The sequence below is a fragment of the Myxine glutinosa genome, chromosome 9, assembly GCF_964187855.1.
Source record: "Myxine glutinosa chromosome 9, kmMyxGlut1.1, whole genome shotgun sequence".
NCBI classification, from domain to species: Eukaryota; Metazoa; Chordata; class Myxini; order Myxiniformes; family Myxinidae; genus Myxine; species Myxine glutinosa.
In genome coordinates this window covers 30,618,555-30,646,239 of record NC_136269.1, presented here as the reverse complement: position 1 = coordinate 30,646,239, position 27,685 = coordinate 30,618,555, and the positions used below count along the sequence as shown (strand labels likewise).

Sequence of the window (27,685 nt, the reverse complement as noted above, 5' to 3'; positions counted from 1 at the left end):
ACTCAGTCCTGTACCTCCTGCTGCAAATGGTATGTAATGTTCACCTTGTGTTGGTATCACCGAATGTCGGTTAGACACAGCGTGCACGTTCTATTGCCTTTAAAAGAGAAAATGAGTGAAAATACAGCCAAAGTAGTTATGTTATTGGATCTAAATTTGAATCCAAGGTTGTGTGAGATTTACATTTGTCTGTTTGTCATGGGCTTTCATTTTGTATAGTTTGATATGCTTCTAGCTGCAGGACAGACAGGGAGAGTTCCGACTGAAAATAAGAAAACTTGGCTCTGCACAATATGACACTTTCACTTTCCCACTAAGGATATCCTCTGGCCAAGAAAAGACGCACAATGAGAAGAACCATAGGAGAACAATGATCTTCACAAGAGAACAATGAACAATGCTCTGAAAATTTGACGAAAATACACACACGGGGGATATGGGGAGAGGATCACAAACATGGGGAGAGGGGGAGAGGATCACCCACATGGGGAGAGTGGGACAGGATCGCACAAATGGGGAGAGGGGGAGAGGATCACACACATGGGGAGAGTGGGAGAGGATCGCACACATGGGGATAGGGGGAGAGGATCGCACACATAGGGTGTGGGGGAGAGGATCACATAAATGGGGAGAGGGGAGAGGATCACACACATGGGGAGAGTGGGAGAGGATCGCACAAATGTGGCGAGGGGGAGAGGATCGCACAAATGGGGAGAGGGGCAGAGGATCGCACAAATGGGGAGAGGGGGAGAGGATCGCACACATGAGGGAGAGGGGGAGAGGATCACACACATGGGGAGAGGGGGAGAGGATCACACACATGGGGAGAGTGGGAGAGGATCGCAGACATGGGGAGAGGGGGAGAGGATCGCACACATGGTGAGAGGGGGAGAGGATCGCACACATGGGGAGAGGGGGAGATGATCGCACACATGGGGAGAGGATCACACACATGGGGAGAGGGGGAGAGGATCGCACACATGGGGAGAGGGGGAGAGGATCACACACATGGGGAGAGGTGGAGAGGATCGCACACATGGGGAGAGGGGGAGAGGATCACACACATGGGGAGAGGGGGAGAGGATCACACACATGGGGAGAGGGGGAGAGGATCGCACACATGGGGAGAGGGGGAGAGGATCGCACACATGGGGAGAGGTGGAGAGGATCACACACATGTGGAGAGGGGGAGAGGATCGCACACATGGGGAGAGGGGGAGATGATCGCACACATGGGGAGAGGATCACACACATGGGGAGAGGGGGAGAGGATCGCACACATGGGGAGAGGGGGAGAGGATCGCACACATGGGGAGAGGGGGAGAGGATCACACACATGGGGAGAGGATTGCACACATGGGGAGAGGGGGAGAGGATCGCACACATGGGGAGAGGGGGAGATGATCGCACACATGGGGAGAGGGGGAGAGGATCACACACATGGGGAGACGGGGAGAGGATCGCACACATGGGGAGAGGGGGAGAGGATCACACACATGGGGAGAGGATTGCACACATGGGGAGAGGGGGAGAGGATCGCACACATGGGGAGAGGGGGAGATGATCGCACACATGGGGAGAGGGGGAGAGGATCACACACATGGGAAGAGGGGGAGAGGATCGCACACATGGTGAGAGGGGGAGAGGATCGATAGTACTGTAGCGGTTCCCGCTGAATGTACACAATCGCCTTGCACCTGCCAGGATGCGGCCAGGGCGCGATCGCCATGCCGGGCTCGTCCGGACGGGCCCAGACGCGCCTATCCTGGGCATGCCCGGACTCGCCGTTCCCGGGCACGCCCGAACCTCCCGGGCACACCCGGTCTCGTCTTTCCTGGGCATGCCCGCTCTCGCCTTTCCAGGGCTCGCCCAGAGCGCCCGGGCACGCCCAGCCTCGACTTGCCAGGCCGCGTCCAGGACGCCCGGGCATGTCCAGACTCACCTTTCCAGGGCTCCCCCAGAGCGCTCGGGCACGCCCAGCCTCGACTTGCCAGGCCGCGTCCAGGTCGCCCGGGCATGTCCAGACTCGCCTTTCCAGGACTCGCCCTTGACACCCGGGCATGCCCGGTCTCGGTTTTCCCGGGCAAACGGCCCGGCATAAATGTGTATATATATTGCTGCCCGATAAACGGGCTTGTGAGAATACCTGAGCTGTTTTGTTTCAATAAAGCAACTCGGACGAATTCCGTCTTTGGTCACGTCAATTCTTTCGACTCGCGTTGGAGCGCAGCTCCTTCACTGGTGACCTACCGACATGGACACGGCAGTGACTCTTAAACTGCCTACCTTCTGGGAGGCTCACGCGGCTGTTTGGTTCGCCCAGGCGGACTCCCAGTTCGCCCTGCGAGGCATCACCGCGGACGACACCCGCTTCCACCATGTCGTGGCAGCGCTCGGTTCCGCCACCGCGGCCCGCGCCCTGAGCCTCCTCGAGCACCCGCCGGCTGCTGACAAGTATGACGCGCTGAAGACGCTCCTCCTCGACGCTTTTGCCCTCACCGGCGGCACGCGCACGGCGCCTGCTCGACCTGCCCGAGCTCGGCGACACGCGCCCGTCCGAGCGCATGGACTATATGCTCTCGTTGCTCGGTGAGCACTCTCCGGATTTTCTGTTCCGCGAGCTGTTCCTTCGCCAGCTGCCTCACCCGGTACGTCTCGCCCTGGCTGGCACGTCGATCACCGATCCCCGCGCCCTCGCCAGGGAAGCCGATAAGATCTCCTCGGCGGGCCAACACATCGGCGCGGCTACCTGGAGTCTGCCGCTGTCCGAGACGATGCCCGAGCGCCCTGCGCGGTTGGAGGCCGAACTGCCTGTGCAACTGGCGGCCGCCACGCCGCGCCGGCCGCTTCCGACACGACGGCCGGGGCCTCCACCTGACCAGGCGTGGTTATTACCATGCCAGGTTCGGACACAAGGCTTGGACGTGCCGACCCCCGTGCACTTTCGGCAAGTCGGGAAACGGCCGGGCCGGCGTTCATTCCCAGCCATGAGCGCCGGCCACTCGGGCAACTTGCTTTTTATTCGGGACAAAGCGTCCGGGCGGCGTTTCCTTTCTGACACCGGCGCCCAACTGAGCGTCATACCCGCCTCCGAGCAGGACAGGCGGGACGCCGTTTGCGGCCCCTCTTTGGTCGCTGCTAATGGCTCGGCCATACGCACTTTCGGCCCGCGCGACGTCACCCTCTGCTTCGGCAGCCAGCACTTTCAGTGGACCTTTGTGACCGCCTGCGTCCCCATGGCTTTGCTGGGCACCGACTTCCTCTGCGCGCACGGGCTGCTGGTCGACGTCAAACGACGTTGCCTTGTCAACGCCGAGACCTTCAGCTCCCTGGCGTGCACGATGAGCAGCTCCGCGCCGACCGAACTGGCGTGCGCCCTCCCGACGGCGAACGAGTTCGCTTGCCTGCTCGCGGAATTCCCGGCCCTCACGCGGCCAACGTTTTCGGCCGTCGCAGTGCGGCATGGGATCGAGCACCACATACCCACTACGGGCCCGCCGGTCTACGCCAGGGCCCGTCGCCTCGCCCCGACCAAGCTCGCCATGGCAAAGGCCGAGTTCGACGCGTTGGAGCACCTCGGCATCGTGCGGCGCTCCGATAGCGTGTGGACCTCACCACTGCACATCGTGCCAAAGCTGGGGGGCGGATGGCGCCCGTGTGGCGACTACCGCCGCCTCAACGATGCTAACACCCCCGACAGGTACCCGATCCCGCACATCCAGGGCTTTTCCGCCCGTTTGGCGGGACGGGTCATATTTTCCAAAATTGACCTGATACGGGGATACCACCAGGTACCTGTCCGGGCGGCCGACGTCCCGAAGACGGCCGTCATCAGGCCGTTCGGCCTGTTCGAATTTTTGAGGATGCCGTTTGGCCTCAAGAACGCGGCCCAGGCGTTCCAGCGCTTAATGGACGGCGTGCTGCGCGACCTGCCATTTCTTTTCATCTATCTGGACGACATCCTCGTCACCAGCACGTCCCGCGCCGAGCACCTCCTCCACCTCCGAACACTGTTCGGTCGCCTCAGCGAGCATGGCTTAATTGTCAACCCGGCCAAATGCCACTTCGGCACGACGACCGTTGACTTTTTGGGCCACCGCATCACCAAGACCGGGGCCGTGCCGCTGCCGACCAAGGTCGAGGCCATCACCACGTTCCCGCGTCCCCGTTCCATCAAGGCCCTACAAGAGTTCCTCGGCATGGTGAAGTTTTTATCACCGATTCGTGCCCCGCGCTGCTCAGCTCATGCGGCCCCTTTACGAGGCCCTCCGGGGCAAGCCGGCCAAGCATGACATCGTTTCGTCTGCGGCCATGGACGCGGCCTTCGCGAGCGCAAAACGGGCCCTCGCCGACGCAATGCTGCTGGCTCACCCGGTGCTCAACGCGCCCATCGCCCTCACTACGGACGCCTCCAACTACACGGTGGGCGCCATCCATGAACAATGGGTGGACGGGGTTTGGCAGCCACTCGCTTTTTTCAGCCGGCAACTCCGGCCGAACGAGTTAAAATACAGCACGTTCGACCGCGAGCTGCTCGGTCTATTCCTGGCCGTTCGCCATTTCCGACACCTCCTGGAGGGCCGCCCATTCACGGCTTTCGTCGACCACAAGCCGTTGGTCTACGCAATGGCCAAAGTCACGGAGCCGTGGTCGGCCCGCCAGCAGCGCCACCTCTCCGCCGTGTCGGAATTCACCACGGACATCCGGCACGTCGCCGGCAAAGACAACGCCGTGGCCGACTGTCTTTCTCGGGCCAGCGCGAACGCGGTCCACCTCGGCGTGGACTTCGCGCTCATGGCGGCCGACCAGACCACCGACAGCTCGGTGCAGGCCCTCCGGGCGGCGGACACGGGCCTCCGCCTGGCCGACATCCCCTTCGCGGGCACCGTCCTGCTCTGCGACGTCTCCCAGGGCCAGCCTCGCCCCATCGTGCCCGTTTCCTGGCAGCGCCGCATCTTCGCCTCCATCCACGGCCTTTCTCACCCGGGCCGGAAAGTTTCTCAGAGGCTGGTGTCGGCGCGTTTCGTCTGGCACGGCCTTCGACGGAACGTCCGCGACTGGGCCAACGCCTGCACGGCCTGCCAGCGGGCCAAGGTCCACCGCCACACCCAGGCCCCGCTAGCACCTTTCACCGTGCCTGCACGGCGTTTCGACCACGTCCACGTGGACCTGGTGGGTCCCCTGCCCCCATCGCGGGGGTTCACCCACCTGCTCACCATGGTGGACAGGACCACCAGGTGGCCGGAGGCCGTGCCCCTCACCTCCACCACCACCGCCGACGTGGCGCAGGCGTTCATCGCCACCTGGGTCGCGCGCTTCGGCGCACCGGCGGACATCTCGTCCGACCGCGGCCCACAGTTCACGTCCGAACTTTGGGGCGCGGTCGCCCGCTCGTTGGGGGTCACGCTGCACCGCACCATGGCCTACCACCCCCAAGCCAACGGGTTGTGCGAGCGGTTTCACCGCTCCATGAAGGCCGCACTCATGGCCGGCCTTCAGGACGACGGTTGGACCAACCGGCTGCCGTGGGTCCTTTTGGGCCTCTGCACGGCCCCCAAGGAGGACCTCCGGGCGTCCGCCGCCAAGCTCGTCTATGGCCAGCCGCTCCGCGTCCCGGGCGAGTTCGTGCCCTGGTCCGCCGCACACCAGCGCTCGGACCTCCAGGAGGCCGCCCGACGATTTGCCCCCGTGCCAACGTCCCGCCACGGTGGCCCCCAGTCCTACATCCCCCCGGCGCTTCGCACAGCGGAGTACGTCTTTGTGCGTCATGATGCGCACCGGGGGTCACTCCGGCCGCCGTATGACGGGCCCTTCCGGGTCCTGCGACGGGGCAACAAGTCCTTCATCGTCGACGTCGGCGGCCGGTCGGACCGGATCTCTGTGGACCGCCTCAAACCGGCGCACGTGGACGTCGACCAACCACCGCGGTTGGCCCTTCCTCCGCGGCGAGGCTGCCCCCCGTCCGCAGTTCCCCCCGCTCGACCACCCACCACCAGATCGGACCCCCCCCCCCCCACGACCCTCCAGGGGTCGCTTCGGCCGGGTCATCCGGACCCCCCTTAAATTGACCCTGCCGGTGCAGGTCGATTCTGGAGGGGCGTGTGTAGCGGTTCCCGCTGAATGTACACAATCGCCTTGCACCTGCCAGGACGCGGCCAGGGCGCGATCGCCACGCCGGGCTCGTCCGGACGGGCCCAGACGCGCCTCTCCTGGGCATGCCCGGACTCGCTGTTCCCGGGCACGCCCGAACCTCCCGGGCACGCCCGGTCTCGTCTTTCCAGGGCTCGCCCAGAGCGCCCGGGCACGCCCAGCCTCGACTTGCCAGGCCGCGTCCAGGACGCCCGGGCATGTCCAGACTCGCCTTTCCAGGGCTCGCCCAGAGCGTCCGGGCATGCCCGCTCTCGCCTTTCCAGGGCTCGCCCAGAGCGCTCGGGCACGCCCAGCCTCGACTTGCCAGGCCGCGTCCAGGCCGCCCGTGCATATCCAGACTCGCCTTTCCAGGACTCGCCCTTGACACCCGGGCATGCCCGGTCTCGGTTTTCCCGGGCAAACGCCCCGGCATAAATGTGTATATACAGTATATTGCTGCCCGATAAACGGGCTTGTGAGAATACCTGAGCTGTTTTGTTTCAATAAAGCAACTCGGACGAATTCCGTCTTTGGTCGCGTCAATTCTTTCGACTCGCGTTGGAGCGCAGCTCCTTCAGTACAATATTATTTGTAATACCAGCTACCAACAGGTGGCGCTATATGATACACATTTACACAGAACGAATTGGGGTCTTACCCCCATCTTGAACAAACCTTGTTGGGGAGAGGAGAGGATAAATGGATCGCACACATGCCCAATGAAAGATGTCCTTCTCGCCTCCCCCCAGAATGCTACTCAGACAGAAACCATACTTGGGGAACCCTTCGGCAACATGCAAAAAAAATAAATTTCATTTGGAGTTTTTCTTTTTTGATTCTCCTCACTTAAACTAAAAAATTCACCTCACCAACTCATCCACCAATTTTTTTTTAAACTTTTTGAAATAGGCCTATATATCTTTTTTGGCCCCATTTCCTCGTGGTGACCAATTACTGAAAATAAAAAATTCTCGTATCCAGATCCGGATCCAAATCTTCACCAAAATCCAATGAATTGTTCCTTGTCTGTCTGTCACCCAACCTGTCTTCCAAGTTTCGTCTGAATGTGTCCACAAAGTTTTGAGATATGGGCTGCTGACAGATAGACAGACAGTGGTGAGAACATAACCTCCGCCCACCTTCGGTGGAGGTAATACCAAATAAGTGTATTTACATATATTTGCATATGCTTACATCGACGTTCCTTACGTTCTCCCGGGGAGAAGAAAAACGACAACGCACTAAACATCATGACGTGCGTCGCTTCAGCTTTAGATCCACATCCACGTGCCGGTCGCTGGGCACCCAACTTTGCTTAGATCGTCCCGCCCACTTCATGTGGGAGGTTATTTGGTGCTCTCGGCCAATGGCGACACGATAACGGTCCGATGGAAACGCAGGGCGCGGCGCCTGAGCTGAGCTGCCGGGAGACAGTGCAGCGACGCGATGCTCACGCGTGGGAGGGCTGCACGAGGGTCGCCCGGCTCGAGGATGGGACGAGGGGGTCCGCACGGCCAGGCGGTGCAGGTGCAGCCAAGTAAGTACGGAGGAATCACCGAGGCGTGTTAATGGAAAGTAGAACTCTCATATCGACGACTTCTTGGGTCGTTACATGTGACTTTCGACCTCGGATCTACTTATATGTTTGTGATTTTGGAACAAAAATATAATCTTTCCGAAATCAAAATGAAATTCATGATGAATGAAAAATGAAATGAAAATTTGTGACTTTGTGACTTTTTGTGACTTTGAAAAACTTGTGAATTTGTGACTTTGGAGCAAAAATAGAATCTTTCCGAAATCAAACTGAAATTAATGATGAATGAAAAATGAAAAGAATGGGAAAAGTTTAAATTGGACACTACTTTTATTCCGATTACGTACTCCATGACCTGCAGCAGATTTGAACAATTAATTCCCAAGCGAATTCTTAAACCAATTGTTCGTCCTCGGGAAAAGTTTACTTTTTGTTTTCCTTTTAATTAATAGATTGCAATTGCAATAGATTCAAACAAATAACCTGCCCTTCCGTTTGATGATCGTTGAACATTATTAGAGACAAACGTTACTTGAACCCCATATGAAAAATTTGGAGCATTTAGAAAGACACTCACATGAATAGTCCAAGGAACACCAACAAATATTTAATTTCTCGACCTATTGATATTTATAATTGGTAAGAAAAAGGATTTCCTAAACAACGATATAAACATGCATATCAAAAAATAAAAAAATGTGTTTTGGATATTGTGAGCAAGTCGTTCGGAGAGCTTTCTAAATACGGATCTTAGGGACTAAGACTACATATATATATATATATATATATATATTGTTACAGACACGACTTTGATGTTATGGTGGGCCGAGCGGAATGGCCGCCGTGTCCGCACAAGTTACCCGATTATACTCGAACCTTGGCCGAGTCGCGCTACGCTAGATCAATGAAGGAAAAGGACACAACGGCTGGGATTAAAATGACACGACACCAGGGATACGGTTCTCAAGACCTCCGGAGGAGGTTATAATATGGCGGAAGGTTAGATTACAGGAATGAGAGGGACAGCATAGAAAGATAGGCACTTAGACACACTTATCTTATTCCCGACAGACCACAGATAAACGGGACAAAACTGACTCACACGGGGATTGATGGCAAGGAGGGGCAGGTCTTCGATGGCTCAAGGTGCACCTTGGCTCAGGGGCAAAATCGACCCGGTCCGGTCCAATGATGCGGGGAGGTCGCTCAGCGCTCGGAGGTCGCGACTTGTCTTCTCAAGCTGGGGGCGCATCTGACGTCACGTCCGGTAAGTGGCTGCGTATATCCGGCGGGGAGTGACACGCCCTCGGCTCGTTAGCTCCGCCCCAGATGGAATCGGCCCGTTGCTTCTCATTGGGTGCGGGGGTTACCGGCTCCGCCCTTGACGAGGGGCTGACAGCCAGCCCCTTCGTGGTAACCCCGTGGGCGCACATGGCAATGGCGGCTAACCAAGCCGGTGTGAGGACGCACACTCCCCGCGCCGCGCCGCCCCCAATCTCCTCTGTTGTTGTAGTTGTAGTTGTTGTTGTAGTTGTTGTTGTTGTTGTTGTTGTAGTTGTTTCATGGGGAAGATGGGAGGAGGTATGGGGAGGTCCTAAACTCACTACTGGTGCCATACAATCACATTCTGGTGCAACGAAGAGTCAGAATTAATGGAAACGAGTCCTTAACTGACATAGACTAAGAATAACTAGCAAGATGTCCGAAAGTTGTCTACGTGAGATGCGGTGGACCTGGGCACGACATTTAATGGGGGAAAAAGGGGAAGGTCGGTTCTACAGAGTGTTATTTACAGGCAATGGGACTAGGGAATGGGGGATTGGGGATAGTTGGGGAGTATTGGGGAAATAGGGGAATATTTACAAGCGGATATGGAGGCCAAATGCCATATCCGCAACATTGCACCCTTCTCTACCCTCGGGGCGTCCCGACCCGATAAATTTTTACCTATTTTAGTGTGGCACTCAGATGTAGTTCCCTCTACTATTAACTCTACCCTGAGTGCGACAGTTTTACAGATATTCACAAATGAGTAAATATGTCCCCCTGCGACGTTGCACCCTTCTCCTCACAGAAACACACCCACAGGATAACCGAATTGCGGAAAGAATTCGCAAACTAAACATACAGCCGGTAGGGAGCATTATTTACAAGACTACGCTGATATTTACACTACGATCCAGGACCTGTTTTTGGAGGAACACATGCAGATGTTATGCATAGAGAGAGCACGCATGCCAGCATCGATACACCAACCCACGAGTGCTCTGTGGCCTTACGGCCTTTAATAATGTGCAGAGCACCCCTTCCAAGCACCAAAAGCACCACCCCATCACACAGTCAGCACCATCCGGTGCAGTCACCATTGTTCATTAAAATAAAAACAACAACCCCTAACCCTGCAGGTGTCTCTTGCTCTTCGTGTGGTGCACTTGGTGTTCTGGCTTCCTTAGAAAATAAAGAAAGGCGCCAACCGCGTCCATTTCCTTATTGTGGCCGTCAGGGTGCCAACTATTAGTGGTTCACCTGTATGGCATAGGTGCCACGTTGACCCATAGGTCCATCCACGGGTGGTGCTTGGCCGCAAAAGAACTGCGGTCCATTGTGGGTGGCCACCAAAATTGCGGTCCATATGGTGTATCGATCCAGGCAGCAAGCAGCGAAAGTGCAGGCCCACAACTGCGTAGCCAGCACCTCTCTCTCTCCTCTCTCTCTGCCCCAAAGCCAGATCCTCGGAGGTGGGAGACAAAAGAAGCAGACAAGTGAGTAAGGTGGTAAGGGCGCAAAAGTGCACGCAATGTAAGGTAATGCACACTGGGGGCACATGGGAACCAGGTGAGACAGGTACGTTCCTACCGTACGCCCCCCCCCCCCCACCAGGTAACCTACATGGCCCCTCCCTTACCCCTTACTGTATCCACAAAACACAACACTACCCATAAACATCTACTTTACAAATCAACAAACGTCCCTACTGTCTTCCCCGTTCCTCCCATAAACCAAATTCGTCTTCTCTCCCTCCTAACCAATCAAATTTGCCATTTTCAACTCTCATCAAAATTTGCCATCTCCAACTGAACATCAAAATTTGCCATTACCAATTCATCATCAGTCCCTCCTAGGGAGGGAGAGATGGAATCACCCCAATGTCTCATCCACGTCGTGATGCGTCTCACCAATCCAACAGCAGTCCTTACTTCCTGCAACACAAAACAAAGAAAACACAGGTGTGGAGTCATCATCATCACCACAGGTAAGTGGCTGCGTATGGTGCGACAGGTTCATCAATCCTAACTATTTCCTAAATGACTTTAACAACTTTACACTACCCGGGGTCTTTCTCCGGCCAAACCATTGGCCCTCTTACACTATGGGTTCTAAAAACCAATTCCCATTGAGCAAACTGTGGTGCTTTTCAATTTGGGGTCTCACTCCCCCGATTCATCTCCCGGTGCCCTCGCACAATTTCTGGGCCGTGGCGTGTACCTCTCCCAGTGGGTCTACCCACCTGCACACCTCCACCACTGCAGTTGCCTCCGAGCTTACCTGCTCCTTACCCTAACCTAACTACCTGGGGAAGGCCCTCTGGCGCTCTCCCCACTCGGTGCCCTCTCTGGCACTGGGCTGCCCGATCCACACCCGGGATCCTCAGGCACCCACTGACACTAACGGCTCCCAGAGCCCACCTGCGGCCTCACCTGGCCGACATCCTCACAGTGGTGGAGTGCCCAACCAACTACACACACTAACAGGCTACACGCCCAGCCATTTCCACAACACGAATGCACCCATCCACAATACCATTCTGCAACCGCACCACAAATGCCAATATCCAACCACAATTTACCTATCCCCTCTACCTAACACTTACACTACCCGCCCCGGGTACTCGTGAAAGGGGTCCACTCTTCCCCCATCCACACCTTCGCACCATGCACACCACTCCGTACCACTTACTCCAACTCTCTCCACACCACTCATTCTCTGCTCCATATATTCCACACACCTGTGCTCTCACACCTGGTGCCACCTGCACCCTTCTCTCCCCAAGCGCATTCGCGCTGATCCACAACACTCACTACTCACACACTGCTCCACACACCTGTCCAGTTGCACACCTGTGCAATCACACCGGTTCAATTCTCACACAGCATCATCTCAGCTAACTACTCCCTTCTGAAACTTGCGCTTCCCAGTCGTCCCTTTAAACTATTGCGCTCCCACGTCATTATCATCCACACTAATCTACCTGCGTCCCCACTACAGGTATCAGTCACTAACTAACCTTAACGTCACCTAATGTCATCTTCGCTAGATCCCTACAATATAACCTAACCCACCCGGGCTAGTTTTCACTGCCATACACCCCATAAGCTATTGCTCCTTTGCCCCCACGTCTGTGAGGGATGGTGGATTTGCCATCCCACCACATCGGGGGTCTCCCACTACCAATTTTGCACATCAAATTCCAACAAATTCAAAATTTGCCAATCACTACCCATCATCTGCCAATCACTACTGCCAATCCCTTGCCAATCATCAAATTTTGTTTTTCTCTAATTTTGGGTCCAAAACACTAACCTCATCACCCAGTCTACTCACTAATGCCTCTCGGTGCGCCAATTCCTGTCCAAAGCCCGGCTTCGTAAAGCCAAGCCATGAATGCGGGTTGTTCTGTGCCAGCGGCTGGATGCGTCCGGCACTCGGTGCAGGGACGGGGGCTTACCCGGGCCGAGATCCCACGCACCATCTCGGCGTGGAGCCATCCAATGTCCCGATCTCGACCCGCCGGAATGCCTCAACAAAAAGTGGTCGCCATGACGACCCTTTCTATCGGGCTGCCCGCTCCGCCTAGTGGAGCACGGACGCGGCCGTTCAAAGCGAGGCCCAGCACGCACCGACGGCCCGATTCGGCTAAAAGTCGCTCTAACCTCTAAACCGGTTACCGTCGATGCTTCACCTGGACGCTTACACCCCGCAGTCCGTTCCTTGCTCACACATCCAGCCGTTTCCATGCTCCTCGTACCTTTCCTTACACACCCAGGTACACCCATTCCACTCACAGCCTTGGTCACACACCTGACCACCGAACACTTTGGCACACATTCGTTGGTAGCACACCTCACCAACACACCTCTTCGCACCCCCTCCTTGGTCACCTCCTCTGTGACAATCACAGGTGTGCTCTCATTCGCACACCCAACCACGTGCCTCACCACCAACTCCAGCGTGCATTCCCACTCACGCTCTACCATTCCAGGTGTGCATCCTGCCATCCCAGGTGTACATCCTCGCTCACCTGTCACAACCAACTCACTCTCCTTGTCACTCTCACTACTCTCACCTCCATTCTTGACAGCGCACTCACCCTTACTCTTGACAGCGCACTCTTTCCTCATGCACCTGTCCGTCACACACCTTTCTCGCGCACACTCTCCCGTTACACCCTCTGTAACACTTACCACACCACGCTTCCATGTGCTCCCTCGCACACGCGCTACGACCGACTCACTCTCGCCAGCACCCTCACTCCTTGGCACGCACTTTTTCCTCACACACCCCAGAGTCGGACTTTCTTGCACACCTCCTTTTTCGCACACCAGACCTTTCGCACACTTCACCCACGGCCTCTCACGAACACCCGGGTCCATCTCGACCCCCAAGCTTCTTAAATCCCCTGGCGCATCATACGCACGACCATATTGGTCACCACTTACACCGGGTCCTCTTCCTCTTCGCTTCTCCTCCATCACCTGCGAATCCCTCATCCGGTTAATGAGCACATCATCACGATCCAAACACAGACTTTGGACCAATTCTTTTATCTCCTCTTTTATCTCTTTCTTATCCCCTCTCCGTCGCTTCTTAATTTCGCTCACCCCTTCTTCCACTTCTTCTAATTTCTGCTTCACCTCTTTTATTCCCCGGTACGTCTCCTCAAGCTCGTCCTCCAAGGCTACCTTGACCGTTTCCATGTGCGTCCTCACCTGCCGGTCCTTCGTCTCCATTACCTCTATCACCTCGTCCAGCCTCGTTGTCAGTCCCTCACGTACCATCTGACATTCCCTCTTCGTCGCTATCAAGTCGTTTTTTATGTCGTTTTGTGTCGCTTTTAACCCTCCTAATACCGCAGTGTTCCTTTGAACCTGCTCCGTTAGTCCTTTTTGTCCCTCCGTCAGCTGTTCCACCTCCTGCGTCAGGTCCTCTATGCCCCCTTGTAACTTTACAGTCCCCTTTCTCACCTCCTTCTCCATGTGCTCCTTACAGTGCCTCACCTCCTCGCGCACTCCTCCGACCTCCTCACTCACTCCTCTTCTGATCTCCTCTCCCATCACTTGCATCTCCTGCCCAGATGCCACCCTCATCTGCTCCATTTCCTCCCTGTGAGCATCCAGTTTGGTTTCTACCCCCATTCTGACCCCCTCTATCCGCTGCTCCATTTGTTTAACTTCCCTTTCCGCTTGGTCCCTCATGTCCCTCAATTTGCCTTCCATACTGTTTTCTAACCCCTCTAACCCCTTTTGCATCCCTTCCATTTGATTCTCTTGAGCGGCCATTCTGTTTTCTACCCCCATTAACCCATTTCTCACCTCTTTTATCCCGTTGTCTAACCCCTCAAAATTATTGTCTAACTTCCCAAATTTCTTGTCTAACTCCTCAAAATTATTGTCTAACTTCCCAAATTTCTTGTCTAACCCCTCACCGGTACCCCTCGCTTCGTCCCTCATTACCCCCAATTGCTCACTCTGAGCATCCATCCGGTTCCCCATTACCCCCATTTGGCCCTCCAATCGCTCACCCATTTGTTCCATAAGGGCCCTCATTTGCAGGAGGAAAAGGTTCGAATCCACCAGGGGCGCTGCCACGGTCGCGGGCGCGGTGACCAGCGAGGCGCCATTTTGCGCGCCCGCAAATTCGGGCGCAACGACGCTATTTTGTGCGTCTGCTACCCTCACTGCTTCGCTCTCCTCACGTCCCTCAATTTGGTCCTGGACCGACCCTGCCTCACTCTCCTTTACCGGAACCCAGCCGACTTGGTCTGCCATAGCGCGACTTTCAAAATTCGGGTTTTTATATTTTGTAAAACAAAATCAAATTTCGCCGTTATAATTTCGAGCGCGGGAAACGCGCTCCGGATCGAATTCTACTTCCCAACACCAAAATGTTACCCTAATGGTACACTTGGTGTTCCAAAATTTGGGCTAAATGAATTTAGTCCCAGGTCCGAATCCGACACTCCTGACACCAATTGTTACAGACACGACTTTGATGTTATGGTGGGCCGAGCGGAATGGCCGCCGTGTCCGCACAAGTTACCCGATTATACTCGAACCTTGGCCGAGTCGCGCTACGCTAGATCAATGAAGGAAAAGGACACAACGGCTGGGATTAAAATGACACGACACCAGGGATACGGTTCTCAAGACCTCCGGAGGAGGTTATAATATGGCGGAAGGTTAGATTACAGGAATGAGAGGGACAGCATAGAAAGATAGGCACTTAGACACACTTATCTTATTCCCGACAGACCACAGATAAACGGGACAAAACTGACTCACACGGGGATTGATGGCAAGGAGGGGCAGGTCTTCGATGGCTCAAGGTGCACCTTGGCTCAGGGGCAAAATCGACCCGGTCCGGTCCAATGATGCGGGGAGGTCGCTCAGCGCTCGGAGGTCGCGACTTGTCTTCTCAAGCTGGGGGCGCATCTGACGTCACGTCCGGTAAGTGGCTGCGTATATCCGGCGGGGAGTGACACGCCCTCGGCTCGTTAGCTCCGCCCCAGATGGAATCGGCCCGTTGCTTCTCATTGGGTGCGGGGGTTACCGGCTCCGCCCTTGACGAGGGGCTGACAGCCAGCCCCTTCGTGGTAACCCCGTGGGCGCACATGGCAATGGCGGCTAACCAAGCCGGTGTGAGGACGCACACTCCCCGCGCCGCGCCGCCCCCAATCTCCTCTGTTGTTGTAGTTGTAGTTGTTGTTGTAGTTGTTGTTGTTGTTGTTGTTGTAGTTGTTTCATGGGGAAGATGGGAGGAGGTATGGGGAGGTCCTAAACTCACTACTGGTGCCATACAATCACATTCTGGTGCAACGAAGAGTCAGAATTAATGGAAACGAGTCCTTAACTGACATAGACTAAGAATAACTAGCAAGATGTCCGAAAGTTGTCTACGTGAGATGCGGTGGACCTGGGCACGACATTTAATGGGGGAAAAAGGGGAAGGTCGGTTCTACAGAGTGTTATTTACAGGCAATGGGACTAGGGAATGGGGGATTGGGGATAGTTGGGGAGTATTGGGGAAATAGGGGAATATTTACAAGCGGATATGGAGGCCAAATGCCATATCCGCAACAATATATATATATATATATATATATATATATATATATATATATATATATATTGTTACGGTTTTGCCGAGCGACCCTCCTGCCCTTACCAAGGGGAGATTACCACCCAGACACGGGCCCGATCACACTCACAGGGGGGAAATGAAGGAAGGATGATGCTCAGGCACTGAACGCGCCGGCTTGGTCGTCCAGGAACAGCTTTGCCCGGCGTGGCTCTCCCCGGTCACAGCACGTCCCTCGATGAAGGCAAGCAGGCGGTGGGAGGGATCCTTGCAGCGCGTCTCTCGAACAAAAGGCAGAGCAGGCAGGCGGGAAAATGTACGCGTCTCTCGCCAGGCTTGGCGGTTTCTCACTGCGCGATTAATGAACGGCACGCTCTCACTCGCGTAACTCAATAATGGTTCTGCCTCGAGCTCAACCGAGCGTTTAACTTGTAAGAGCGCCTTATAACTTGGTTCATGCGTGTCTTCTCTCTCTCTTTTAACTCTCCCAACTCTTGAACCCTCTTTCTCTTCTCTTTGGTTCAGGGCACCTCCCTCAGAACTGATGTGGGGGGCTTCGCGCAACGGGTTATATTGCCAACCCCCTTAGCTTGCTCGAATGTTCTAAACCACGCCTTTGCCACAGTCGTAAGCCACTCCCCTCGAGCCCTGATTGGCGGCTCGCGCTTACCGTCGGCTTCTCCTCCGCCTTCCTTCGGTCTTGCTTCGACTTGTCAGGCCTGCCTCGTGTTAATTTGCGCCAAAAACCACAGTATCGAAGCAGCATAAGCAATGAAAGGGACCTAACTCTCATTATTCTACTCAATGCAAGACTAACACAGGAAAAGGACTATGCTTACACATACTAAGAAATAACTGAACTATCGCGAGGCTACGTGTTGTAGTGTGACTAAACTATGAGGGGGAAATTAACCTTTATTGTACAAACTCAAAACCGCAACAATATATATATATTATATTGTTGCGGTTTTTAGAACCCTCCACTTTGTAAATATTGCAATATCCCTTATAAATAATCCCCTGTAAATATTCCCATTTTGGTGTAAAAGGTCAAAGGTCGCACCCTAGTTAGGCCACGAGCAACACGTAGCACACCATAGGATCTTCTTTAGTTATTTCATTAGTATGTGTTTCAGGTAAGGATCTGTTCCCAATAGTTTGACTCTGCGTTGCATTAATCAAATAACCTAAGCCCCTTCAATTACCCCCAATCTTTCTCTTTCTCTTTCTCTTTCTCTCTCTCTCTCGCCCCCTGCTGGTCGTTTGCATGCTGGTTGTACTGTCATGGCGTCTGCTTGTGGAGGCCTGTGAGTGCTCTGTGTTGTTGCTCCATTCCCCCCCCCCCCCGTTTTCCCCCCTCTGTGTCCTTGTACCTGTTCGTGGAGTCTTCCTGGTGATTCCCATATACGTTGAGACGGGAGAGAGAGCCGGAGAGCACAGGGTGATCGCTGGTAAGGGTTCGCCGTTTTTGGGCGTCGCCCGATCGGTGTTTGCTCCTTCATCTTAAACCTCTATTTCCTTTTTTTCCTTTCGTTTATCCTTCCTTCAGTTTGTTTTGTTGCCTCCCTTTTCCGAAGTTAGGGAAATCGGAGAGGTCTGATTGCTTCCCATTCCCGGAGTTCGGGTAGGGAAGATTGTATTATATATTCACCCTCCCCGAGTTGGGGAGGGGTTGTAAGTGCAGCTGTTCCAGCATGGCAGCTGCACTATCTCGATTTACGGCCTTTCAGAGCCTGACCCGTAAGCACGGGTTCTTTTGTGTACCTCCGGAACGTGAGGTTAGTGTCGAGGACGTTGTCCTCGCAACCGGTCGTGTTGTCGGGATCGACAAGGTTGTTGCCGCTTCGCGGATGAACAAGCGGATCGTTATTTTTTTGTCCGACGTGGATTGTGTCCCACAAATTGTCGAACAGGGTTTGACAATCGATCCAGATTTATTTGTAATGATTTCCCCACTAGATAGCCCAGCGATAAAAGTCGTGATATCAAATTGCCCCCCATTTGTATCCGACGATGTACTAATTAAAGAGTTGTCCCGATACGGTACCATCGTGTCTCGTATCTCCATGATTCCCTTCGGGTCACGAAACAACGATTTGAGGCACGTGGTTTCATTCCGGCGGCAAGTGTTTATGATTTTAAAAAATTCCCAGAAGGATTTAAACCTTATAATAAAATTAAAACATCAACAGAACGAATATACAGTGTACGTGTCCACCAACGTTCTAAAATGTTTTGGCTGCGGACAATTTGGGCATGTTAAGCATGACTGCCCCCGAAAAGAGAATTCTCCACAAGTGCAACCTCCCCTCCGAACCGGGAATAAGCAACCCCCCCCACCTTCCCACCACCGGTCCAAACCCTCCCACCACTGACCCAAGCCCTCCCACCACCGACCCAAGCCTTCCCACCACCGAACCAAACCTTCCCACCACCGAACCAAGCCCTCCCGCCGCCGAACCAAGCCCTCCCACCACCGACCCAAACCTTCCCACCATCGACCCAAGCCTTACCACCACTGATCCCAATCTGTCCACCACCGACCCAAGCCCTCTTACCACCAATCCAAACCCCCCCGCCGTACCCCCCTCCCCTCCCCTTGAAACAGGGGCCCCTCCCTCTACTGAAGGATCTAATTGCAGCCATCTCCTGTTAACTATAGATCTCACCCCCCAGGCGACATCGTCCAATCACAGCTTGTTGCCTGCTATAATTGATCCTACCTCTCCCGCCGTGGTAGCCGATGGGATCCCCCTCCCGATGATCACGTCCTCCCTCCCCCCCCCTCCCCCCAAACCCTTGCAATCTCTTCCCACTAACCAGGACGAGTTTCAATTAGTCTGCCCAAAAGGAAAAAGACATCTGCAAACAACAGATGAAAACGGTCACCTCTTTAAAAAACCTACAACTGAAAACCGACAGCCCCTCCTCTCTGGCCTAGATTTGTCCCTCGTCACAGAAAATCGTTTCTCGGTATTGGAGGACATAGATGTGGATGAATCCTCGCCCTTGTCTACTGACCTAGAAACTGATATGGTTGAACCACAAAAATTAGTGCCCCCCCCCTCCCCCCCCCCCCCTCCCCTGAAGATGGCTCATTTCTCTCCCTCCCCGTCCCCCCCCTCTATGGACTATGCCCCATCCGATAACGTGGAGGGATGTGATGACGGTGAGGAGATAAATGATGAAAACCAGTGTGATACACCATCTGAGCCATCTGATATATACACAAAGAATTAAGTTAAGCACCCCCCCCCCCCCCCGTTTTTTTACAACCTCGCACATTACAAGTTTGTTGTCGTCAAAACAGTGTAATATACCCATGATATTGCTATATTTTCTGGAGAAGTGATATTATGGTCACATAAAAACATAACAATCATGCCGTTTTCAATATTTTATTCTGAATAATTTAAGGTGAAATTTTTTGGGAATTTTAGGCATATTTTCACCTCAATTTAAGTATGGAGCTATAGGTCCATCACGGACAGTGTGGATGACGTTTATGTTTTCTAACGTACAGTCATTGTTCTGAGAAGACCTCTAGCGATCTTTGCGTCAATAACGTGTGTAGGACCCACATGATCGGATCACTGACTCAACCCTACGTCTCATAGACCCTGTAAGCCGTCGTATGCGTTGCTGTGGCAGGTTGTTCCATTCCCGATGTAATGCACGTTCCAATTCATCCAGATTGGCTATTGGAGGGACCATCTTCGCAATTTGTCGTCCCAACATGTCCCAAACGTGCTCGAGGGGGTTCAGGTCAGGACTGTACGCAGGCCAGGGGATGGTTGTCACAGCACCTTGCTCCAGCAAGGCTCGGACGCGTCTCGCACGGTGAGGCCTGGCGTTGTCATCCATGAAGATGGGACATGTTGGGACGACAAATTGCGAAGATGGTCCCTCCAATAGCCAATCTGGATGAAACCTTTTATGAATGTACTAATAGGAGAACATCAATCCTTTTGTATTCCTGGACGTACTATTTTTAATAATATCTTTCTTATCCGTGATACCATTCGGTTTTGTAACAATTTTAATATGAATGTTGGTCTGTTTTTTATTGACCAAGGAAAAGCCTTTGACTGTATTGACCACATGTACCTTTTTAGAGTTTTAGAGAATTTTGGGTTTGGACCTATTTTTATCTCGTACGTTAAACTTTTGTATTGTAATATATCCAGTGTTCTTAAAATTAATCAAGTATTGTGTAGCCCCATTGCTGTACAACGGGGAGTACGGCAAGGTTGCCCGCTATCTGGACTTTTATACTCTCTTGCCATCGAACCTCTTCTGCTCCAATTACGTACGCACATTTCTGGCTTCACTGGATCAATTCTTACCACACCGCTAAAAGTCTCTGACTATGCAGATGATGTCTGTATTTATATAAAAAATAGTACTGACGTCACTGCGGTGGCTCAGGCACTAAAAACATATTGTCAGGCTTGTTCAGGCCAGGTAAACTGGAAGAAGAGTGAAGCCCTTTGGATAGGACCTGGAGATTGCCCGCCAATTGTCCTACCAGGAGGAGTGAACTGGCAGAAAAGTGGCATTAAATACCTCGGTATTTTCCTCGGAGACAACACCTTTGAGCAGCAGAACTGGGTGGGATTACCAGACAAGGTAATGGCAAAACTGGCCCGCTGGAAAGGACTTCTTTTCCAACTTTCGTACCGCGGAAGAACTCTCGTCATTAACAATCTTGTCGCCTCTATGCTATGGCATAAGATGATATGCCTACAACCGCCTGGGAGCCTTCTTATTACACTGCAAAAGAGCATTGTCGACTTTTTCTGGAGCGGGAAACACTGGCTCCAACCCCCCGTGGCATACTTGCCACTCGCTGAAGGTGGCCAAGGTCTTATTGATATCCGCAGCCGGATTATGGTCTTCCGGCTTCATATCGTGCGCCAACTTGTATATGGAGATGAAGCCCTACTCTGGAGGCCTCTGGCTAACTGCATATTACAGCTTACATGCAAGCTGGGTTACGACCGAGAACTTTTCTTAATGAACCCTCATCAAATCGATTCATCCTTGCTGCCCACCTTTTACCAAGGGGTGATGAACGCCTGGCAAGCCCTGTCCTTTTCCCGTGAAATGGCAACATACAACATGGAAATGTTGTTGAACGAGCCCCTATGCTACAACCCCTTCCTGGAAAACAGCTTGAATAATAGGGGACTCGTTCAACGTTTTGTTGATGCCAAGCTGCTGCGAGTGAAAGACCTCATGACAGAGTCTGGGAGCTGCCGGCTGAGTGCTGCCGCTGTGGCACAAAAAACCGGAATAAAATCTGTCAGGATCATCTCTCGGTTCCTTCAAGGGATATCCACAACGTATCGTAATACCTGCGAGGAACTTGGCCCTTCCCCTGAGGAAACAGCGGGTGACTTCCCCAAAGTCCTAGTCTTCAGCCCGCCACTTAATCTGTCCCCTGGCCTGAACAGCCCTGATGATACTGCATTATCCCTTCCCGCCTTTCCAAAGAAAACTCTGTACAACGCGTACGTTAAAATTTTATACGCAAAAACATTTTCTGAGCACCCGAGGCTTCGATGGCGGGATGTTTTACCCCCAATACCCCCCAATTGCCTCAATTGGCGAAGTTTTTATCTCTTGCCTACTCCAAAGTATGTTGGAGATATTCAATGGAAACTTGTACACTGGATTTTACCTTATAATGTTTTACTGAACCGGTTTTCTACTGCTAACTCTAATCTATGCCCTTTCTGTGCATCCATTGAAACCCTACCGCATATATACCTGGAGTGTGAACGATTGCAACCTCTTTTTACATTCCTTCAGGAACGCTTTGTGAAGCTTGGTTCCCTCTTCAATCACAATGTTTTTATTTATGGTGTTTTAGGACCGTCTTCCCTTAGGAATGTGGTTTTAATGAATTTTTTAATTGGCCAGGCCAAGTTTGCAATTTATAAATCCAGGAAGAAAAAAATGGGAAACGCTTCTGACTCGTCATGTGATGTACTGCTCACCCTTAAGGCTCTTGTAAACGCAAGACTAAAGCTAGAGTACCGGTTTTTTAAAATGAACAAGAATTTAACATGTTTTAAAGAAAAGTGGGTTTTTAATGATGTCATATGCACACTTGATGATGATGATTTGAAAATAACCTTTCCTTGAGACCATTTTATTGTGTTTTGTTTCTTTGTGACTGAACATAACTGATTTTTTGTACTCTTGTAATAAAAGGAAGAAACAGTCAGTCTCTCTCTCTCTCTCTCTCCAAAGTGCCAGTAGCACCTACAGACAGGGTTTGTCCCTCCCAATGCTTTCACGTGATTTTATTAGCAGCGTTCGCTGCATTCAAACGCCATTGAACACGAGGTCGGCTCGAGGAAAGAAGAGGCGGAGCCACGGGAAGAGGTGTGGCCTCACCCACGAGCCGTCGCTGACCAATCGGGGCTGAGGTAAGCTCACTGATAGGCGTGGCTCGATGAAGCGCGCATGGATTTTCCAAGCGCGTTATATAAACGCAAGCGGGAGGACTGCTTGAGGAGACTGCGCGGAGACGTCTGATTGCAACATTGAGGAGACGAGATCTGATCTGCGCAAGGGTACCCTCTGATACGGACGTTGGGAGAGAGAGAGAGTTGGCACGCATATTATGTACGCGGCATCCCAGTCCCTCGCATATCTATAAGGTCCGGTCGCGCGCCAACGACACCAGCTGCCTGCCATTCTTCGCGGCAGACCCGGAGCCTGGAACCATCTGCTGGACCCTTCTCTTCCTTCCCACCACCACCACCACCTTTTCATGTAAGTGTGTTTGTATTGTCCTGGGCGTGTTAATTAAGGGTGTTTAAGGTTACCCTGTGTCCTTTTATTTCCTCCTTTTGTATATTCTTACTCTTTCGTTTCCTCTTCATTAATGTACAATAAATTCTGTGTTCTTCCTTCATCTGATTTCTTCTCATCCGATCGCTTTCGTCCTGTCCCCAATTGAATATCAGGTCTAGTCTTTGTTAACGGCCTGAGTCATGGCTCGCTTCGCTCGGCGTGTCCATTACAGCCGCGGCTCGGGCGGGGCACATTTCCTCGCTTACCGGGAGGCGCTGGTAATTAGGTAATAGGATCAATTGGCCTACCACCCTATTCAGCGCTGACCGGAAGTGACCTCATAGCTCCAGGACTCGGACGGCCAGCTTAATAGACGAGGGGATTAATCCCCCCTCGGTAAGGGGAGCGCCGTACTCCGAGATCCGCAACAATATATATATATATATATATATATATATATATATATATATATATATATATATATATATATATATATATATATATATATATATACTGAAACGCAAAAGAAACTTACCACCTTTGAAACCTTTAAATATCAACAATAACACTGCGTGTAATAAATGTGTGAACTTATTTGTGGACAATAGTGCCCTCACTGTCAGACAAAACGGTCACGGATGGTCACTTGAACCTTCAATGGTCACTTCATAGCACAGCTGTTGAACAGCCGTTTTGACTGTCAGTGATTAGCCAAGGGGTACGGGATGATTTTAATGAGCTGCACGTGATGTCTTGATATTGGCTTTAAAAAGGCCAGTGCAAAATGGGCAGTTCAATCAACATGCCACGATTGTCAAGGGATCAACGGCAGCGTGCCCTGGGCATGCTGCAAGGCGGACTGAGCTACCGTGAGGTGGCACGTCGCCATGGCTGTTCACACCAGACGATATCGGTCCTGGTGGACAGAGACACCCTCCACAACTCTGCAGATGACAGACCTCGATCAGGGAGGCCAAGAGTCACCACTGCAAGGCAGGACAGGCAGATGGTCCGAAGTCACCTGCGGGACTGAAACGCAAAATAAACTTACCACTTGTTTGAAATGTAATAAAATTGTAACAGTTCAAAATAAAACAAACCAGCAATTGCTAATTGAAACATTGGCATTTTATTGATGACATGTCAAGTTTTTGACCAAGATACACCATCTCATCAGTTTGTTCTACAGTACAGAACAGCACAGGGTGCAATGTCGGTCCCCTTTCAATAGCGTGTGTGGCCACCATTGTTTTGGATACAGGCAGTGCATCGTCGGCGTATACTGCCTACCAGTCTTTGGATGGATTGCTGCTGGATTCTGTCCCACTCAGTCCTCAATGTCTGAAGCAGCTCTGCCCGTGTCCTGGCCCTGCCAAGTACGCGTCTCCCAAGCTCATCCCACAGGTGCTCTATGGGATTCAGGTCAAGGGAGAGCGCAGGCCACTGCATGGTGTTGATGTTCTAGCCTTGGAGAAATGCAGTGGTAAAGCGAGCAGCATGGGGACGAGCGTTGTCATGCTGAAAGGTTCTCAGTTCTGGGTGGTCTAGCAGGAATGGCAGCAGATAAGGTCGCAGGATGTTATCCACATACCGCTGGGCGTTAAGATTTCCATCCACAACCACCAGTGGCATCCTGTACCGGCCTGATATGGCGGCCCACACCATCACACTTGGGCCACCCCACCTGTTGGCCTGACGCACGCAACAATCGGCATATCGCTCGCCAGTTCTTCTCCAGACACGCTCACGCCCATCAGGACTGTCCACACAGAACCTTGACTCATCACTGAAAGCGACCTCGTTCCACTGCGCCAAGGTCCACCGCTGATGCTGCTGGCACCATCTCTGTCGGTTGCGGCGATGGGCAGCCGTCATCACGGGGCCTCTGTATGGTCTTCTGGCAGTCAGACCATAGTCATGCAGTCGTCTTCGTGCAGTATCATTGGAGATCCGTGGGTTTGCACGCCCCGGAATTTCTGCCGCAGTGCGGGATGCTGGACGGAATCGATCCCGCAGGTGACTTCGGACCATCTGCCTGTCCTGCCTTGCAGTGGTGACTCTTGGCCTCCCTGATCGAGGTCTGTCATCTGCAGAGTTGTGGAGGGTGTCTCTGTCCACCAGGGCCGATATCGTCTGGTGTGAACAGCCAAGGCAACGTGCCACCTCACGGTAGCTCAGTCCGCCTTGCAGCATGCCCAGGGCACGCTGCCGTTGATCCCTTGACAATCGTGGCATGTTGATTGAACTGCCCATTTTGCACTGGCCTTTTTAAAGCCAATATCAAGACATCACGTGCAGCTCATTAAAATCATCCCGTACCCCTTGGCTAATCACTGACAGTCAAAACGGCTGTTCAACAGCTGTGCTATGAAGTGACCATTGAAGGTTCAAGTGACCATCCGTGACCGTTTTGTCTGACAGTGAGGACACTATTGTCCACAAATAGGTTCACACATTTACTACACGCAGTGTTATTGTTGATATTTAAAGGTTTCAAAGGTGGTAAGTTTATTTTGCGTTTCAGTATATATATATATAACTTTTTTTTTTGAACGCGGACTTTTTCAACATACAGCCATGTGATCTTCAATTCAACAATATTGAGAGATAAAGGTGATATAATATAACAGATATCATGAAACATTTACATTTTGTAGTCCATTGTATAATTTAAATAAACATAAATGCAAATTTCGCACGTGGAAAAAGTAAGTACACCCCGACATTGATCACTAATTCAAATGCCTAAAATTAGAACCAGGTCCACCAGCTCAGGTGCAAATGATTAGAAGATCGTTAGAGAGGATCTTGGAGGAACCTGTCTTATTTAAAACTCAGACATTTAGTTTGGTTTGCTCTTTGTTGTTGAAGTGTGCGGCGTCACCATGACTAGATCAAAAGAGCTCTCTGATGCCTTCAGAAAGAAGGATATAGGTGCCTACGAGTCTGGGAAGGGATTTAAAAAGATCTCCAAACAATTTGAAATCAATCATTCGACTGTCCGGAAGATCATCTACAAGTGGAGAAGATTCCAAACAACTGCCAACTTGTTCAGGCCAGGCCGCCCCAGCAAGTTCAGCCCGAGAGCAGACCGCAAGATGCTGAAAGAAGTCTCCAAGAATCCCAGAATGTCATCACAGAACCTGCAGGTAGCTCTTGCCACTGTTGATGTCAAAGTGCACGAGTTTACCATTAGAAAGAGGCTGCACAAATTTGATCTACATGGGAGGTGTGCCAGGAGGAAACCTTTGCTGTCCAGAAAGAACATAAGGGCAAGACTAAAGTTTGCCAATGAACACCGAGGCAAACACCAGCACTTCTGGAACAATGTGCTCTGGACAGATGAGTCAAAGGTAGAGCTATTTGGTAGAGCTCAAAGGTAGAGCCACAGTACCAGAAGACATGTTTGGCGAAAACCAAAGACAGCATTTGACCACAAGAACCTGATACCAACTGCAAAGCATGGTGGTGGAAATATTATGGTTTGGGGCAGTGTTGCTGCATCAGGGCCTGGGCAGCTCGCCATCATAGAATCCACTATGAATTCTTCATTGTACCAGAGGGTGCTTGAGGATAATGTGAGGCCATCTGTCGGATCGTTGAAGCTCAACCGAAGGTGGACTTTGCAACATGACAATGACCCTAAACATAGCAGTAAATCCACCAAGGAATGACTGAAAAGAAAGAAATGGAGGGTTCTGGAATGGCCAAGTCAAAGCCTGGATCTAAATCCCATCGAGATGTTGTGGGGGGATTTGAAACGAGCTGTGCATGCAAGAAACCCCTCAAACATCGCACAGCTGAAATAATTCTGCATGGAGGAGTGGGCAAAAATTTCTCCCAGTCGATGTCAGAGACTGGTAGACAGTTATAAGAAAGGCCTACTTGAGGTTGTTTCTGCCAAAGGGGGCATTACCACCAATTAGAGCGAAGGGTGTACTTACTTTTTCCACATGTGAAATTTGCATTTATGTTTATTTAAATTACACAATGGATGACAAAATGTAAATGTTTCATGATATTTGTTATATTATATCGCCTTTATCTATCAATATTGTTGAAATGAAGATCAAATAGCTGTATGTTGAAATATGTTGAAAAAGTCAAAACTTTACATGGGGTGTACTTACTTTTTCACATGACTATATATATATATATATATATATATATATACAGTGGAACCTTGACTTACGAGTGCCCCAACTTACGAGTTTTTCGAGATACGAGCCGTCGCTCGGGCAGTTTATTGCTTTGAGATGCGAGCCGAGATCTGAGTTACGAGCTTTCGCCACCCGGTCACGTGGTTATCTTGCCGTGCACGTACAGTATCTCTGTCGTATAGCGCTGCATTTTTGTTTTCGCATGTTGGTTATTTTGAGTTTACGCCGCCAGGTGGGTTCCGGTCACGTGGTTATCTTGCCGTGCACGTACAGTATCTCTGTCGTATACCGCTGCATTTTTGTTTTCGCATTTTGGTTATTTTGGAAAATTTCATGTTCATGTCGAACATTTCATGTTCATGTTCATGTTTTCATGTTCATGCCATGCCAGGCCACAACTTGTTCAGAGTGCCGGCGATAGCTCGCCTTCTCTTTGTGGAAAACACGGTGAGATCCTTAACATCCAACAACTAATGGGACGCAAACGGGGCGCCCAGTTTAGCGGTACACACATTGATGAATCACCCTGCCTGTGATTCACCCATGACAGGTTATAGCTGGGTCGGGATTCAAACCCAGGCTGGACAGTTTAGACTTTAGAGTCAAGTGTGCGTACCTCCAGTCCAGGCCATCCTGCCAACTTGTATGCTGCATACAGGTGAAATATAAAGCGCGAGATATTTTTATATATACTGTA

The 27,685-nt window shown here is 52.0% G+C and overlaps 1 protein-coding gene across 1 annotated transcript in view; it reads left to right on the top strand.

The window, feature by feature from the left end:
* The first annotated feature begins 7,503 nt into the window (after positions 1-7,503).
* The window catches only part of LOC137435786 (protein salvador homolog 1), a 69,939-nt gene continuing 49,757 nt past the window's right edge, over positions 7,504-27,685 (top strand). Inside the window, exon 1 of the mRNA XM_078784226.1 lies at positions 7,504-7,666. Coding sequence (XP_078640352.1) covers positions 7,576-7,666 — 91 coding nt within the window. The 5' untranslated portion in view covers positions 7,504-7,575. The remainder of the gene's footprint in view (positions 7,667-27,685) is intronic.